General features: G+C 43.6%; 1 protein-coding gene across 3 annotated transcripts in view; it reads right to left on the bottom strand.

The window, feature by feature from the left end:
* Positions 1–17,602, bottom strand: part of LOC131105249 (RNA-binding motif, single-stranded-interacting protein 3-like) — a 150,262-nt gene that overhangs the window by 70,284 nt on the left and 62,376 nt on the right. For all 3 annotated transcript variants that reach the window (XM_078790937.1, XM_078790939.1, XM_078790938.1), the window contains exon 8: positions 1,972–2,147. In XM_078790937.1, coding sequence (XP_078647063.1) covers positions 1,972–2,147 — 176 coding nt within the window. The remainder of the gene's footprint in view (positions 1–1,971; positions 2,148–17,602) is intronic.

Here is a 17,602-nt window from a genome sequence, read left to right as displayed (position 1 = left end):
GATGAGAAAGATGGCAAAATGTGAAGGCAGACAGTCTTGCTGGCGGGTTGACGGGCACAAAAAAAGCCATGGTGGTAAAAATAAAGCGATGAAGTTAAAAGAGTGTGTTTATTTCCGTGGCAGCAGGAGACTGTCCTGTTCTTTATTCACACAAGTCTGTCAGTGCGAACGTGCATGTGGTGCTGCTTTTTTTGGACTGTGTTTTCCTTGCTTGTTGGCTGTGTTGCACACACACACACACACACACACACACACGGGTCAAATGTGCACGCCATGGCCTTGAGTGACAGGAAAGAGCCACTCAGTGTATTTCCGAAAGCCGGAAAGACTTGGGAAGCCGAGGCTGAGGCGGCGACCCAAAAGTACACACACAGGCCGCCTCCCACAGTGACCTTTTCCGAAATGTTACTGGCCACTTGGCACAGTGACTGGGGCTCTAATGAAACTTTTATTGGTCCCCATTTCTCACCCCGTTTCTCCAAAACGCCTCCAGGGCTAAGCTGAAATATTGCAGTCTTGAGCTGCAGAAGGGCAAAGTATGGTTGCCGTGTGTGTGTGTGTGTGTGTGTGTGTGTGTGTGTTACACTCTTCTGATTTTAATATCATTTTTTTGCATAATATATTAAAATTGCCAAGGAGACAGTTTTTTTATATGAAGACTGTTAAAGAAAATTGTAACCTCTCGGATTACAAGTCATAAAACTGTGTTATAGACATAGATGGAGGATAATTAATATCTATGATTATGTTTCATTTTGGAGAGGAACCATCGACATGGTCCGATGCGTACTCACAAGAGTGGACTTGGGTGTGATTCCCTCTCCTTTCTGGTCTGAAGTCCCACTGAGCATTGAAGCCATGTCTTGTTTGTTGTCCTATTGCTTCTATTCTGCTGTTTTATTGCAATTTCTCCAACTTTGTGGATTATTTCCCCTGTGATTTCAACTTGTTCTTATTATTTCTGTTTAGGACGGTGCATGCTGTCACTAATTACTTACTTGGAGGAGTCATCGCATTAATTGTCACGTTTTTATTACACACGGAAACATAGTTGTGCAGGGAATGGTCATGCTAGGGGTTTGACTTTAGAATAATTAAATGTATTATGAAGTGTGTCAGCTCTCATAACATTGGATAACGTTGTTATAATAATGGTGCATGTGTAATTATGCACTTCATTATGTGATAATATTGCATTTTGCAATAACTTGTTAATGTTGTTACATGTTACATGCAGGTAGCCTATTTTCTAAAAACTAAAATTTAATCCATATCACATATATAACATATCAGAAAGTGTGCATGACAATGTAAAAGCACAGCAGGCCCCGTCTACAAGCAACAATACTTTCCAGGACTCAACATAAGGACTCATCCCAGTGCCATTACTTGATGCCATTTTTACTTCCATTACATTTTACTGTATATAAAATATTTTATTCCATATATGCATGGTTTAAAATAACCCTGTTACTTGTGGCTGTGTCATTTTAACGTATTAGTAGAACAAATGAGAAAATGAATTGGCTGCAAGGCCAGGCACATTTTCGTTACAAACATGAACTGGGGAAATGATCTTTCCCATATTGGCCATATTGGCCATTGCCAAAGCCATCACGTCAAATCGGCTCATCATATTTCTGCCAGAACTAGCTTTAAATGCAATACAATCGAATCTCCACTCCAGCTAATTTCATAGCCATTAACACGGAGAAAATACAGCAGAGTGCTTTGTGTGTGGAGGAACCAGGGCAAAGGGGAACGGATGGGTTCGGCCCAGCTGGGCTGTGTTATTTCCTCTCAGGAAGCACAGAGGTGGAACATGGAGGTCAAGTGCAAACTGTTGATACTCATTACAAGCTGCCATCGGAGTCACGCAAAACTAATCTATCTGAGCGCACGTGACGGGGAATGGGCGTGAACACTGCGCTAAAGAACGCATCAGACAGAAGAGAACGGAACAGAACTCACGGCTGGCAGAGTTTGATGAGGTCTTGGTCGGTGGTGGCTGGTGGCAAGCCTCTTATGTAAAGGTTGGTCTTACTTAGTTGCTCCACCAAACCTCCTCCTTGACCCCCGCCTCCTCCTCCTCCTGTGGTGCTGGGGCTGGGCGGAGCCATGGGCGGAGGGGGAGGAGCATAGGACTGCTGCAAAGACAAAGTACAAAAAATATTATAATGTCATACTAGAATAGACAACAATTTTTCTAACTTGTGGATTACATCGCTAGCTTCACCTTTTGCCAACTGGCTGTTTCGCAGATTTATTTTAAGTACAATTTTGATGTGTTTTGTGTTCTGTGTCCTTGTGGTGTATTAGAGTGATCTACCGGTGCTCTGTTGTATGTGTCTGTGATTGTATTTACTACTGCTACCAGTAGAGGGCGTTGTAAATGCATGTTGATGACATACTCCAGCTGGAGTCAAGATGTCGTTCTTCCGCCTCGCCTCAGTATATGTAGCCTGCTAAAGCTAGAGCCGCAACACTCCTGATTGGCTAAGGGAGGACCCACCCGTTGTGTTCTGCATTCTGATTGATTGACAATGATAAAACTGAAACTAACAGGAAGTAGACACTGTTTATTTCCTTTCCAGCTCCCTAGTTTCAAAGGTCAACCGGCCACAAGGTGAGCACCAGCAGATGTGAGTGTTTGTGAGATGCGAGAATTTGGTAATGGTAATGGTAATGGTAATGGTAATGGTAATGGTAATGGTAATGGTAATGGTTTTATTTCATTTGAACATGCATCAGATTCCAATTGAGTGCATCCCATAATCAGTTCCCAGTTCCACATGTCCAAAAGGAGTAGGAAGAAGCAAAGCTTATTAAATCCTACCCCTCCATCTGGTACTTTTACAATCAGTAACTGTTACATTTGTTCACTTCCTGCTTTCCATAATACAGTTTAAGGTTTTTTTTTTTTTTTTTTTAAATAATGTACCTCGTACCGAAGTACTCTGTGATATGAGCATCCAATGCCATAATGGGTACCATAGTAAGTGTCAATATAGTGATATATATAGCACATCATGACTGGTTCAAGACTCTTCATCCTTGTATTTAGCAAACATCAACTGCTTTGGGATGAAAGCCATGTGCTCTCCCAATTTGAAATGGTAATGGAATTTGTATCCCTAAAATACACGCCGATGCCTTGCATACTTTAATCTGGGGTTAATGAAGTGACTGACATGTGCACACAGTGTGTAATTAGAGATGGAAAGATAAAAGGATTGCATGTTTTATGTAACCAGCAAAATAAAATGTCATCTTTCATACATTTAAAGTACTTACACAATAAGTCAAAGGATATGACCTATTTCATTCACGTGTGCTACCCAGTCATTCCATTTGGTAATGCTGGTATTTGCGTTCTACTACTGACCACAAGTTTAGGGTTGACCATTTCTGGCAGTGCAGGGACTAATGAATGTTTGCTGTGTTTGGGTTCAGAGTGCACACCCACCTCTTCCTGCCAGCTGTCTTTGGCAGACTAGTAGGAGGAAGTAAACAAGCTTGATGGCTCACACAGCAACAGCAATCACAACATTCTTTGTGCTGTCTTAATGTTTGGAGTGAAACAGCCATGCTGGCTCTAAAAGACGTCTGGTCTCAACATTGGTTTCACTAATGGGAACTGGATGGAACAAAATCAAGAACCTGCAGCTACAGAGATGAACACCAGCCAGTTTCGCTGTGTGCCACGATAATAAGTGAGAGACAGACAGGCGGATGACATGTAGCGAGAGACAAAGTGTGTGTGTGTGTGTGTGTGTGTGTGTGGTTTTCGGTCTGAGAGCCGGTGTTTGTAATAATGACAGGTTGTCAACCCAGTAAAATGGAGCTAAATCCATCAGTGATATTAATCCATTACCTGAACAATCCTCAACCTGTTCGTGATTCATAACCAACACGACTCAGGACAACACGGTGGTGTTGCTTACAGGCTGCTGTGGTTTCCTCCCACGCTCCCAAACATGCATGTTGAATTAGCTGGAGACTGTAAATTTCCCATAGCTCTGAATGTGAGGGTGAATGGTTGTTAGTATGTATGTGCCCTACGATTGGCTGGCAACCAATCCAGTGTAGTGCCTCTCCTCTCCATCAAAGCAAACTGGGATAAGCTCCAGCTGACCCATAAGGGTGAACAGGATGAGAAGTAAAAAATATACGTTGCATGCAGGGGCAGAGGGCGACTATCGATTTACTATATTATACACTATACTTATAGGTTCCCGAAATAGCCTGCAACAAGTGAAATCTGTTAAATATTTGTTTACAAGTACAGTTTTAAGGCTGTAAAACTCCTCTCAATACACATTAAACACTTTTCTAAGACCGGCAATAACATTTTCACACGTTTTAAATAATCTCAAACTTCAAATTTAATTTAAAATGTAAATATTGATCTACTAGATTGGACCCAATAAGTTAAGTGGCATATTGATTGCTCTGACCATGCTTTGTCTTGGCACAGTTTGGCTGTAGTGTTTTTGTATACTTGTTAAAACATATTCCCCTACTTCAAGTCCTACTGTTTGAGGCGAAGATTCATTTGGTCGGTTAGCTTCTTCTAGTGTTTTTTGGCAGTTAGCAAGGTCAAGGTCAGTGCAAGGAGGCCAGGATTGGGGTTATGTAGGCGGGGGTGCAGAGAAAATAACGCTGAGTGATTTGTGAGGTGTGATTTTTTTGAGATGCAAATGTATGATGGCTTTGAATGCATATCGTTTTGAGAAGCAACTAACTGAAACTGCTTTCCTCAGCACCAAAATCCGACCAGAAGTCGGCTCAGGACCCAATGTGGGTAGTGAGTCGCTGTTGACGGTCTTCCCTGCTTATGGGGGTGGCATACAACTTCATGTCAAAAAATTCAAACTATCCCTTTAACAGCGAATCCGCAAAAAGTGAATCGCCATGTAGCAAGGGAACACTGTATTTGATATTTCAACGCTAAAATCCTTAAATGTCTGTTATTTTGCACACATTGCTCTTTCCAGGCAGAGAGGTGAGGGTGGGAATAATAACAATATATTCAACCATAAAGGCCAACTCAGTCCTGAAGGTTAGACTGCATCTCCTGCATGTTGTTGCAATGAAGATGTCGCTGCAAAGACAAGTCCTCATAAATAACACTTTGATTGTCTACGACACAGCAGCCCGGCCACAAGACAACCTATCATTGCCTCAAGTGGCTGCCCGCCCCCTGAACCATGAGACGGACGGACCGCCAGTCTTTTTGCAATGAGGTCAGTTATTTGAGCGTGCTGTCACACCTTTATTCGGTTTTCTCCGCTTTGAATCAATTGGAAGGTTTGGAATCTTGGTGGGAAACCAGGTCTGTTCTGCTCTCTCATTGGTCGACAGTGGATGAAAGAATGTGGGCAGGAAGAAGGTTTGCTGTTCACATTAGTGAGTGAAACTGTGAAACGACATAATACAGCACGTATGGTGAATATTTAAAGCGCAGACATTGTGAGTGGACAAAAGATTGAAGCTTAAAATAAAACTTGAATGAACTTGAATAATTTGTGATCCACAGTCTTAAAAGACATTGTGTCTCTCATCTGTTGATGCTCATAGACCTGATAGGACAACTCTAGTCTTGAAGGTTCTCTCCAGCCACAACTGGGACGTGAAAAACCTTAGAGAATAAATGCTGATATCTTGCTGTCCTCGCTAGTCTTTGAGCAAGAGCTGATGAAGCCTGCTTGGACGAGACAACCTGAGCGGTCCAGTTGCTGAGAGACGACGCCAACTGATGTGTCCGTTCGCCAGTTGGCATCAATCAACTTTGCATGGCTTCCTCGCTACAATCGAGTTTGTTTGGACAGAACCAAGACAGCCTCTTCTACTGACTATTTAGGTTCATACATTTTACCACTCGCTGCAGTTTGTTTGGTCGGGTGTGAACAAGCTAATCGAACACAAGGGCTGCCCTAACAAGCGTAAAGAGATAAACGGAATTAGAATTAGCATGTAGGCCACACAGTCTGGGGATAGGGAAGACCTGGGTTCCACTCTCGGCCAACTTGTCTATATGTGCCCTGTGATTGGCTGGCGACCAGTCCAGTGTGTATGCAGTGTGCAAAGTCAGCTGAGATAGGCTCCAGCATACCCACGACCCTACTGAAGATAAGCGGTATAGAAAATGAATGGATGGATGAACTGGAAGGTGCAAGCGTAAAAACACCAAAACCGATATTGCAATGAGGACGCACACACATTCAATATTTCAATATGGCCGTCATTGACGGGACCCAAATTTTAGATCATGACAGAGTATACAACTACTACAACTTCTCTCCAACTTGTTCTCTTTTGCTCACATTACAAAGCCCCGGCCGGGGAGCCTCTTTTGGCCAATTTGTGCGGCTGTCGGAGTCAGGCCGATAGTGAGCTGTGACTGGAATGTGTCAGAAACGATGATAGGGGAATCCTTTCAAATGCTTGATTCACCCTCTTTCTACGCTCGTCTTCCACCTTCATTCACTGTCAAATTCAACTCCCATGTCGCTCAATTCCTTTGCTCTTTTCACCTCGGTCCCTTCACTTCCCGCATGGCCTGTGTTCCTTGCTCCCTCGCTCGCAGTCACCTCTCTTTATCACTGTCTTTTCTCTTGAAGGATTACTCTGCAGTGCGAGTGTGAGGACTGAAGGCTGCCTCTCAGCTGGTATTATTGACACTTACTACAGTGGAGCAGCTCTCACAGTGGGGGGGGGGGGGGGTTCGGAGACGGTGACAAAAACTGTCACACAAAGCAAACAAAGCGACATCAGGTTTTTAGAGATTGTATGCATGGCTGATACTGAACAGCAGCACGGCGACAACGATTGCTGCACAGTGGCAGAAATGGCTACCTGCTAAAGATGTGTTTGATATCAACCCAAGGCCTGTCATGGAGTCGCACATCATGATTTTTTATGAAGACACTTTTGCTAATTATAGCAAGAAAATTCAGTGGAACCTTGGTTAGAGTCACTTCGTACTCTGCAGGGATTGAAATAACAATGTTTGTATGCTAGGTCACATTTTACAATATGGTACACAAAATGAGGAACGAACCAACCTTACCCGAACCACTACCTATTAGTTCCCAGTAACTATAAATTCATGTGTCTAACCTCAGGCTTAGACTGGATCCACCAAAACCAGTAAGCACTGCAGCGAGTGTCCGCGCGTGTCAGGTTGGTCTGTCTAAGGATATAAAAACGGGATGTTCAAGCATTACCCTTGATCACTGGGTCTCTTTATTTATCACTGATAAATACTCTCACCGTGCACCAGAACTCCAGTCCGTCACTTTTTAGATGTCCGTCAAACCCAAACAAACGGTAAACGGTCTTTCGCTTGTATAGCGCTTTCCCACCACCAAGGCGCTCAAAGCGCTTTAACACCGTTAGCACATTTACATAGCGATGCCGCAGCATCAGGAGACACTAGCCAACAATCTTGCCCAAGGATCACAGCAGGATGGAGGATCGAACCCACAACCTTCAAGTTGGCGCTACCGGCTGAGCCACGCCGCCACCCAACAATAACAATTCCAGTACATTTCGGGACATTTTGTCATTATGAGAGATTGAATATTATTCTAATGCAGTAAATTGTGTTTTAAATTCAATTATATTACATATGTGCAAATACACGCACACACTACAAAGTGTGGTCTATAAAAAGCCATTTTGCCTTTTGAACGACTGTACATACTCATAAGATATGTGGCTACGTCGGCATGGATGTTTACTAGAGAAATAAGATAAATATTAACAGTACATAAAGACAAAAGAGCTCAAAATAGAATAAGTTCTTAACAGTTAAGAACCCAACAATGAGTCTATGAATATTCAGCCTGGATACGTTTTATCAAGCATCTCAGGGCATAATGTGTATTTTTCATGTTCCACACCGCTCTCACTCTTGGCGTGAACCATATTCATAGTGGGAATTCTGTAAAAAAGGAAGGATGAAAGTCTGACGAAGGGACAGCATGGACATGCAGCTGGGGGAGGGGGGACGGGGGTGTAGAATCGGAAGTAACAGTGTCCCAGAGAGAGGTGAACTTTGGGTGAAAGGTAAGGAAAGGCAAAAAGATGGATGAGGGAGCCAAGTGGGAAAGAATAAAGGGGAAGAGGATGCGACCTATCCGGAGAAGAAAGAGGGCAACATTTGTGGGGGGGAGGGGGGGGGGGTAGTTCCGGCCCCTTCTCATGCTTCCTGAAACAGAGGAAAGAATGCAGGCTATTTTGGGCTTAGCACCAGAGACCCTTGCTTGTAAGCTCGGTCTAGAAAGACAACAGCGGAAGGTCGTATCAAACATGGCTCCCATGAATGTATGGACATATGCAGTATCAGTAGTATATATGCAGTATCATCATCATGTTCCTACATCAAAAGAAATCCAAAAAGACGGACTGTCTGATTTAAGATCACATTTCCAAGTGGCATTTGACAAACCAATAAGTGAGACGAGTCGGAATGTCGGCAGAATTCCCAGCAGGGGGGCAATCTAATGAAATACTTCAGTTATTTTTAGGGTTCCCTTCCATGAAGTAGACCACCATTAGAAAATGTATACTGTATAATATACAGGATAAATACCGACTTAAACACTTCACAGGACCTCCTATGTGGAGTTATTTGGAATGGTATTACAGGAGAAGTACTAGATGTAATTACACCCTTAGGCATACGTGGTCATTGGTAAAACGATGACAAAACAGAGCTCTTGAAACAGTTTCAGGTCTGAAGATAATTGGATAGTTATCGTTGTTTCAGAGTGGATTTCTGATGATAGGAAGGTTGGGATGTGTTGATGTATTTCCAACATCCGAGCTATCCCAAACAGCCGTGGCAACTTTATCTACGGTAATCAAAGAGCTGAGTTCCCCAAGCCCCCCTGGACTGTTTAAGTGCCATTGAGCATAATATATCCCTTTATACATATACCTTTATCCAGGTCAAATTCAAACATTTTACTAAATCAATTTTCAAGCTTTTCCAGCATAGTTCAATCATATATTTAACAAAGACATACTGGAAATCATTTTTTTCAGATTATGAGAGATAGTTTCATGGTTTCCATCGCAAAGGTAGTTTGGGTCGGTCGCATAAATGTTACTTTGTAGATGCCATATCTACAATCTACATATCTACATATCAGTCAGCTGACTTTAAGATGAACTCATTCACGACTGAAGAAGTATTTATCGTTTTTTTCAACCCGACCTCTTGCTCCCAAAGATGTATATGTATACAACTTTTATGTTTTTTGCGCTAGGGGTAAAATGAGGTGATGATGCAAATCCACAATAGAAGAGCTCATGTTTGGTGCAGTTTTAAGCCGTAAAAACGACCGCAAGGTAGCAAGAAGTGAATTCTATAGGAAATACACACTGCACAGCAAGACAGAGAGAGAGAAAGGGAGATCGCACAATAAGTCGTAAGACCAGCCAGACTCTAAAAACAAGAACAATCCATATAATTATAGTGTCTATTTGTATGCAATTTTCCAGTAAAGCCATGTGACAACTCCTTGAATACCGTTATTTGTCATTAACTTCTTACAGAAACAGGAAATGAGACGTGATCTCCTCCCACTGTAATATCATGGTGACTGGTCCATTAACCTACCCCCACTTCCACTGGTGACTTTCCTCTTTGGTTCAAGTCACAATGACAGGATCAGAACAGAGGTCTCTGTGGGCTGGGAGACCCTGTGCTCTTCCCAAATTAAGTCATTCTTCCTGCATTTTGGAATGAGACATGTGATAAAGCCATACATCCTGAAAGTAATATATCATGTTACCTTCGGCCGTCGACCACTTTTTGTCCTCCTCATTCTAAATGATTCCTGTTATCATCACCTTCTTGGTCCCGCTTCTCCTCAGACGACCCGGTTGTTTAGATGGTCCCCCAGTGGAACATCTTGTTCCCAGTCAACCGCCTCTATCTCTTTTCAACATCAGCAACAACACTTGGACTATGATAAACAAGCTGCACAAACATCCCAGGAGGATATCCAGTTTGGGCTTGATGCTGGCAAAGCCGCTGGGAGATGAAAAGCAAATGACTGTGATGAGCTGCTGAAATTGTGTGGATGCTGTGAAAAGGGTCAGAAGAAAGGGCGGTTTAGTGTGGGCTTTCCACAGTTTGCCGGCTGTTTACCTTTGGATGTATTTGCGTGGAATGTATGCATAATGGCTGCGGCTGCTGGCTTCTGTCAGATCATTATGTAATGGAAACTTTCATTGTTCATTCTCAATATCATAACCCCCATTATGCATCAACTTGACACGGGTCTGCTTGCTAGGGATGGTTTTCTGCGTATAGTCCGGGTAAAAACGAGTCCACAGTGAGCCAACGCCACATGGACGATGGAAACCACTGCCAGACTGGTGACTTGCTGACTGGTCCAGCAAATCTATTAATAAGTTGACAAGATTAGCTTCGATTACCTAGTGGAAGACCCTCCGACGAGTACTTGTGATCAAGGGGAGTTGCTAGAGCGAGAGCGGAGTAAAACTTCGCCTGAGGCGAAGTGGTACCGTGCAGTGCGAAAGCATCAATATTCCACTTTGCTGTTTGAATTTTGCGGCTTCACTCTATCTCGTTTTTTCAAATGAATGAATAAATCCTGCTTCTTCATGGTTGAATGTGGGCTATTGGTTTTAAAAAGCATGCATATTTAAGCAAATTGTGCATATTTGTTGCCAGTATCGTCCCATCTGCGTCTCATGTCCCGCATGAGAAGCGGAACATCTAATACGAGCTAACCTAATACAACAGTCCGGTTATGTTGCCCTGAGTTACCACCGTCAACACTTTTTTAACATAATAAAAGATTGGTCGAGTGGTTAGCGCGCAGATCTCACAGCGAGGGGACCAGGGTTCAATTCCACCCTCGGCCATCTCTGTGTGGAGTTTGCATGTTCTCCCCGTGCATGCGTGGGTTTTCTCCGGGTACTCCGGTTTCTTCCCACATTCCAAAAACATGCTAGGTTAATTAGCGACTCCAAATTGTCCATAGGTATGAATGTGAGTGTGAGTACTCTAACCAATTATCAGTGATAAACGAGGGATTACTGCATGGTATGGATATAATATGGTAATCCGTATAGCCTCAACAACATAACCGGCATGTGACATTATTATCCTTATAATAATGGAAATACCAGATCCAGAAATTCATATTTAGCCACAGGTTATAAGGTGCAGCATGTTAGAATCCTGAAAAAAAACAATATTGAGTTTCACTGTGCACCCGATGAGCACATAGTTCTAGTGTGTGTTCATGATCAATGTTTAATAAAAGTTGTTTACCAAGATGTTCCCCAAACATTTGTGCCTGGCAGAGGTAGACATTTTGAATATTTGAATAAAGCATATTTTGTCGACAAACTTTCAGTACACTTCAGTCATACACTACATTGTACTTTTAATTGTATGACCTCTGGTATGTAAAGAAAATGCAAATTGATGAGGAGCTTTGCAAAAATGTCTTTTATTATGTATATTTATGCTAATTACACATGACTTTATTCCAGAAAGCCTCTTTGCTCCTCCTTTCATTGCCCCCTGGTCAATATGAAACCCTTGCAGTGTGCATGATTAGCAGTAGAAGACCTTATAGGAAGGTGTGGCATATAAAGGCTTCGTTTTATTCATAGTTTAAGCTAAAGAAGTATTAAGTATTTGCTTCTTTGTTCATGCTAATGTAGCCTGAGGTTGTGGTATATTCCCAGCAGCGGCTTCTTTCACTTTTTATCTTTTTGTCTCCGTCATACGTAAAGTCTCATCCTCAGTACCTCAACGTTTCACTGTTCTTACTGAACACATTGTCTTTCTTTTCCTGCAGTTAAACTCGCGCTTTTCCAGCCAAATATCCCTTCAACTGCCGCCATCATGTTCCTTTCCTGGTCCATTATCTTTTTCCCACTCCTCTCATCTCTTCCTCATGCTTGCATCCGTCCTATCTGCTGCCCTCCTCTCCTTCAACACTCTGCACAGGAGATTAAAATATGAGGAAACAATCAAGCCCTGCCTTATTAGCATATGAACAGGGGGCCGACAGGCAACTGCAGACTCGACAACAGAGCTCTGTAAAATCCAATGCGGCACTTTTTTTTTTTTTTTTTTTAATACCGGGAATGACTTTTTAACGTATTTTCTTGAATGAGCCAGAACAATTCCCTGCCCGGCTTTTCACACCGCCAAATTACCATCCAAATAAAAGAGGGCATCAGGATGAGACAGGATGCCTATATAGCGGGCAGTCGAAGAAAAGACACTATACAATAATTGTGCAAAAGAATGTTTCTCCACGGCAACAAGAATGTGACAAGATAGGAATGGAGCATGCGGCCCCCCCTTTTTGTGTGCTGGGTTTGTCTTAGCGCAGCAACAATGAGACATTTAAAAGACGGAAATTGGCATGTGAGTTGGGGGTGTTTTCTCTTCAGCGCCTACATAATTATGGCTCCATAAGCAGACGGCTGCATAGAAGTTGCTACACTTCGGACAAAAACGCCAATCCTACCAGGACAACCAGCAGCGAATGTCAACACGCACATTTGGGTACAGTCAAAACAGTCCAAAAGCTGGCCTTGGTTTTCCGACAGTCTGGATGTTCATGCAACTTTGTCCTGAACAAACTAGTCTGGTTATGTTTCATTGAGAAACTTGCATGTGGCAGCAAGAAGATGAGAAACGCGAAAAGGTTTGATGCCACCAGAAGTCTGCATCAACAATAGGTTCCATCCAGTCCTCATTTATAATGACTGCTTTCTTTTCTGCATGTAAAACTATAATTAGTCTCTATGTGATGTATTTTTGTTCATATTTTTGAGTGTCTGGAGCGGATTAATTGTATTTACAGTCTGGGATAAATTGCTTGTATATGACCTTTTGGAACAAATTCATGAGGAACCAAGGTTCCACTTGAAGTTGTCATGTTAGCCAATAAAGCAGCACTGAAAACTACGGGATCTCATAACACGAGATTTCACAAACGCAATGAGATTTGGAGCTTGGAGAAAATCACGTATCACGAGAACAGGTCAGCCAGAAGCCAATCAAGACTGTGAACCATGGCGTTGTGGCAGTGAGCAAGGCATTATCGGAAGCACACATTAAGTGATTTGGGTACACCTTGCAGTCCAACAGGATCAGCGAGTGACGTCAAGTCTTTCCATATGAGTTGAAGTTGCTACGATACTTCTTCATGTCCACGCAGACGCTGGAGTAATTTGATCAACTTTACCTAAATATTTGTCAGATCAACCCACGGAGATGTTTGGACTAGTCTACACCGTTAATCAGAGAGCTGTCCATTGATGGTCATTGCATTACGTTGACTCAGCGCCAACTTTGAGGTATCGGCCATCATCTGCTTCATAACACGTTTCATATATAGAAGATATCCATGTTGACAATTTAGCGACATTGTTGCTATATTTAGCCAGTAAGGATGTGCATGTCAATATTTCTCAATTCAATACAAGACCTGAGTTCAATTCCACCCTCGGCCATCTCTGTGTGGAGTTTGCATGTTCTCCCCGTGCATGCGTGGGTTTTCTCCGGGTACTCCGGTTTCCTCTCACATTCCAAAAACATGCTAGGTTAATTAGCCACTCCAAATTGTCCATAGGTATGAATGTGAGTGTGAATGGTTGTTTGTCTATATGTGCCCTGGGATTGGCTGGCCACCAGTCCAGGGTGTACCCCGCCTCTTGCCTGAAGACAGCTGGGATAGGCTCCAGCACCCCCGCGACCCTGGTGAGGGTAAGCGGTAGAAAATGAATGAATGAATACGAGACAAGCAGCTCCATGAAATCATGCCTGTCAAATGTCCTCCACAAGGTAATAAGCCCCTGACCAACAAAACCAAGAAGGTAGAGTTTGGACACAATCCTCCGCCATCTTGCTACACCACCCTTTCCTGGAAAACCTGAATGGGTGCTAGGAGGCACCAGGGAAGACCTAGGACGCATCGGAGAGACATAGAGGCAACATAAACTGTCAATGGACACCCGCATTGTTTTGGGACGGCGCTAGATACAAAAGTCATACCAATCTCTTCCATGGTATCTTCTCGTGAGGTGGGTGCCTCGTGACACCAAAACTGAAATCTCAATTTTCACATGAAGTCACATGAACCAATTATACCCAGTGGATCAATTCCGAGGTCCTGCCATTGCATTGTTATATCAGCATGTAGCAATTGGGATGCGAGGCTGCAACAGCACCCGCCTAAAATGTTATCAGACCATCGGACGGCCAGTATCGGTTGTCATAGCGAACACGGGCCTTCTAGTGACAGGAGATTGTCCTTGTGAGAAACAGGATCAATTGTAAAAGCAAACACCAAAACAAAGCTTATCTGCATTGAAGTAAAGCAGGTGCTCGGCGACAACTGTTGAAATTATGACCACGGAGAGGAGATAAACAATGTCAGTTGAAGGTCAGGGTGGATGGGTGTGCCATGACATTCCAAACAAAGCAATGTTTGCTTGCTCCTCCGTGGGTACAAACACTAAATTGCTTCCCAACAAACTAACGGCTGTTTCAGACAACGACTTCCATACGAAATGCAATCGATGAATTCATTCATCCATCTTTGATATCGCTTGTCCTTGGGTGAACGCACAAAAGCTAATGGAAACAATCACGGTGGAAATGAACAAATTAAAAAGGTGCTTTGATTAAAACAAATAAACAAAAGACATCACTGAATTAAATAAAAGCAAAATGTTATTTAGCAATTGCAGAAAAGACACTGAAGCCAGCTGTAAATCTTACATTAAATATGCTGGACAACACATGTGTGTCATTTCTTTTATCGAAATAAACCATAACCATACGCCTAAATTTCACTCTTGCAATACAAACTGTGGGAAGTAAGTATTTCATCCCCTGCTGACTTTGGAAGTAAACCCCCGTTACGAAAAGGAAAACTGTCCAAACTTGTTATTGTACTGAAGGTCAATCAAAGAGAGACACTTTAGCCAAAAATGACATTAAATAAAGATTATACATAAATTTGTATTACTTTAATTTACAATTCATACTGCCTGCCAAACATTTCTACTTTTCAAGCATATTGAAAAGTTGCATTTCTTTTCCAATGTAGCGAGCGACACTGTCTGTGAGCGTGCATCATTTTGCACGGTTTCCTTTTATATATAAGCGGAAGCGCTGACCGTCGGGACGAAGGCGCTGCTGCACATCCACACTGGACATTTGGTGCCTTCATTTATTTTAGCTAACGTGCTAACGTGCTAACTGCTCCTGCCTCCACGGACTAGGACAAAGAGGCTGAATCGTATGTTCGATTTTCGTTCGATTAATTGATTTATCGATTACCGCGACTAGTGACACATTTTTGTCTCTCTCGGTTGCAATGAGCCGTCCTCCAAAGTCTGGACTGTTTGTAGCTTTGTAAGGGGGTGTACATTATTGTTATTTACACTTTATTTTCCATTTATTTAGTTGCATGCATTATACCACAGAAGACACGCCTATTCAAATTTAGGAAGAGAGTTTGGGGGAGTTGGACCCATGAGCTAAATTTTAAGAGTGTGGTGCCTTGCTCGGAGGCATCTTGACATAGTTAACAGTCAGGATGCAGATCTCTCCAACAGCTAGTCAGTTTCAGTTTCAGTTTCATCCACAGCATGATTGTGGTAACCTGTTGTCCTACAGCCAAAGTCTGTACAGGCTGAGATATTTCCCCCTACAATTTCATTTCAAAAGGTCGAAAAATCCCCTTTAATACCCTTTGGTATTACAGCTGGCGGCAAATATCAGACATTATTATTAGGAATCGTGCTCCTTAAACCATAACGTTTGACAATTTATCATTTGGCAAAAGACAAGGGCACGTGAAACATTTATCACATGCAATAAATAAAATCCTAGTCCTAGATCTCCTACATTCTAGATGAAATAGTTTGTTCTTTACATCATTGAATATGCTGACAACAAAATCACATCAAAATTATTCATGGGAATTGAGAACCACCGCACTACAGGATTAACGTCAATGGCCCGGAGATCAAAAACCTTTGAAATCGAACTCCTCCTTCACTACTTTGACAGATTCACTCATATCTAGAAATCACAATCCGGTACCAGAAAGAGACACATTTTGTCAATTTAAAAACTGACTCAAATGGCGGTTGCGGGATTATAACGGAGATTTGAAAAGCCAGATCAAATTACCCGGAGAAGGTTAAAAGTATCCGTTACCAGTGGAAAAGGAGGGAAAGCAGCTGCCGAGAACGACACCAGCCAGACTATCCTTGAGGCACAAATATACCACAGTCTCCCATCCAGTCTCCCATACAGTCTCCCATCCAGTCTCCCATCCAGTCTCCCATCCAGTCTCCCATACAGTCTCCCATCCAGTCTCCCATCCAGTCTCCCATCCAGTCTCCCATCCAGTCTCCCATCCAGTCTCCCATCCAGTCTCCCATACAGTCTCCCATCCAGTCTCCCATCCAGTCTCCCATCCAGTCTGCCATCCAGTCTCCCATTCAGTCTCCCATCCAGTCTCCCATCCAGTCTCCCATCCAGTCTTCCATACAGTCTCCCATCCAGTCTCCAATACAGTCTCCCATCCAGTCTCCCATCCAGTCTCCCATCCAGTCTCCCATCCAGTCTCCCATACAGTCTCCCATCCAGTCTCCCATACAGTCTCCCATCCAGTCTCCCATCCAGTCTCCCATCCAGTCTCCCATCCAGTCTCCCATCCAGTCTCCCATCCAGTCTCCCATCCAGTCTCCCATCCAGTCTCCCATACAGTCTCCCATCCAGTCTCCCATCCAGTCTCCCATTCAGTCTCCCATCCAGTCTCCCATCCAGTCTCCCATCCAGTCTTCCATACAGTCTCCCATCCAGTCTCCAATACAGTCTCCCATCCAGTCTCCCATCCAGTCTCCCATCCAGTCTCCAATACAGTCTCCCATCCAGTCTCCCATACAGTCTCCCATCCAGTCTCCCATCCAGTCTCCCATCCAGTCTCCCATCCAGTCTCCCATCCAGTCTCCCATACAGTCTCCCATCCAGTCTCCCATCCAGTCTCCCATCCAGTCTCCCATCCAGTCTCCCATCCAGTCTCCCATACAGTCTCCCATCCGGTCTCCCATCCGGTCTCCCATACGGTCTCCCATCCGGTCTCCCATACGGTCTCCCATCCGGTCTCCCATCCGGTCTCCCATCCGGTCTCCCATACGGTCTCCCATCCGGTCTCCCATACGGTCTCCCATCCGGTCTCCCATCCGGTCTCCCATCCGGTCTCCCATCCAGTCTCCCATCCAGTCTCCCATACAGTCTCCCATACAGTCTCCCATACAGTCTCCCATACAGTCTCCCATCCGGTCTCCCATCCGGTCTCCCATACGGTCTCCCATCCGGTCTCCCATCCGGTCTCCCATCCAGTCTCCCATCCAGTCTCCCATCCAGTCTCCCATCCAGTCTCCCATCCAGTCTCCCATCCAGTCTCCCATCCGGTTTCCCATAAAAACACATTTGGAAGGATATTGCACGGTGGAGAGCGGCGATGGAGTCGTAGGAGAAAAGGAATGCAATCTTTCTCAAATAGAT

Source organism: Doryrhamphus excisus, linkage group LG5 (genome assembly GCF_037039965.1).
Source record: "Doryrhamphus excisus strain RoL-2023G ecotype Guam linkage group LG5, RoL_Dexc_Guam_v1.1, whole genome shotgun sequence".
In the NCBI taxonomy this organism is placed as follows: domain Eukaryota; kingdom Metazoa; phylum Chordata; class Actinopteri; order Syngnathiformes; family Syngnathidae; genus Doryrhamphus; species Doryrhamphus excisus.
Note: the sequence above shows the minus strand (reverse complement) of the source record. Positions and strands in the feature narration are given on the sequence as shown.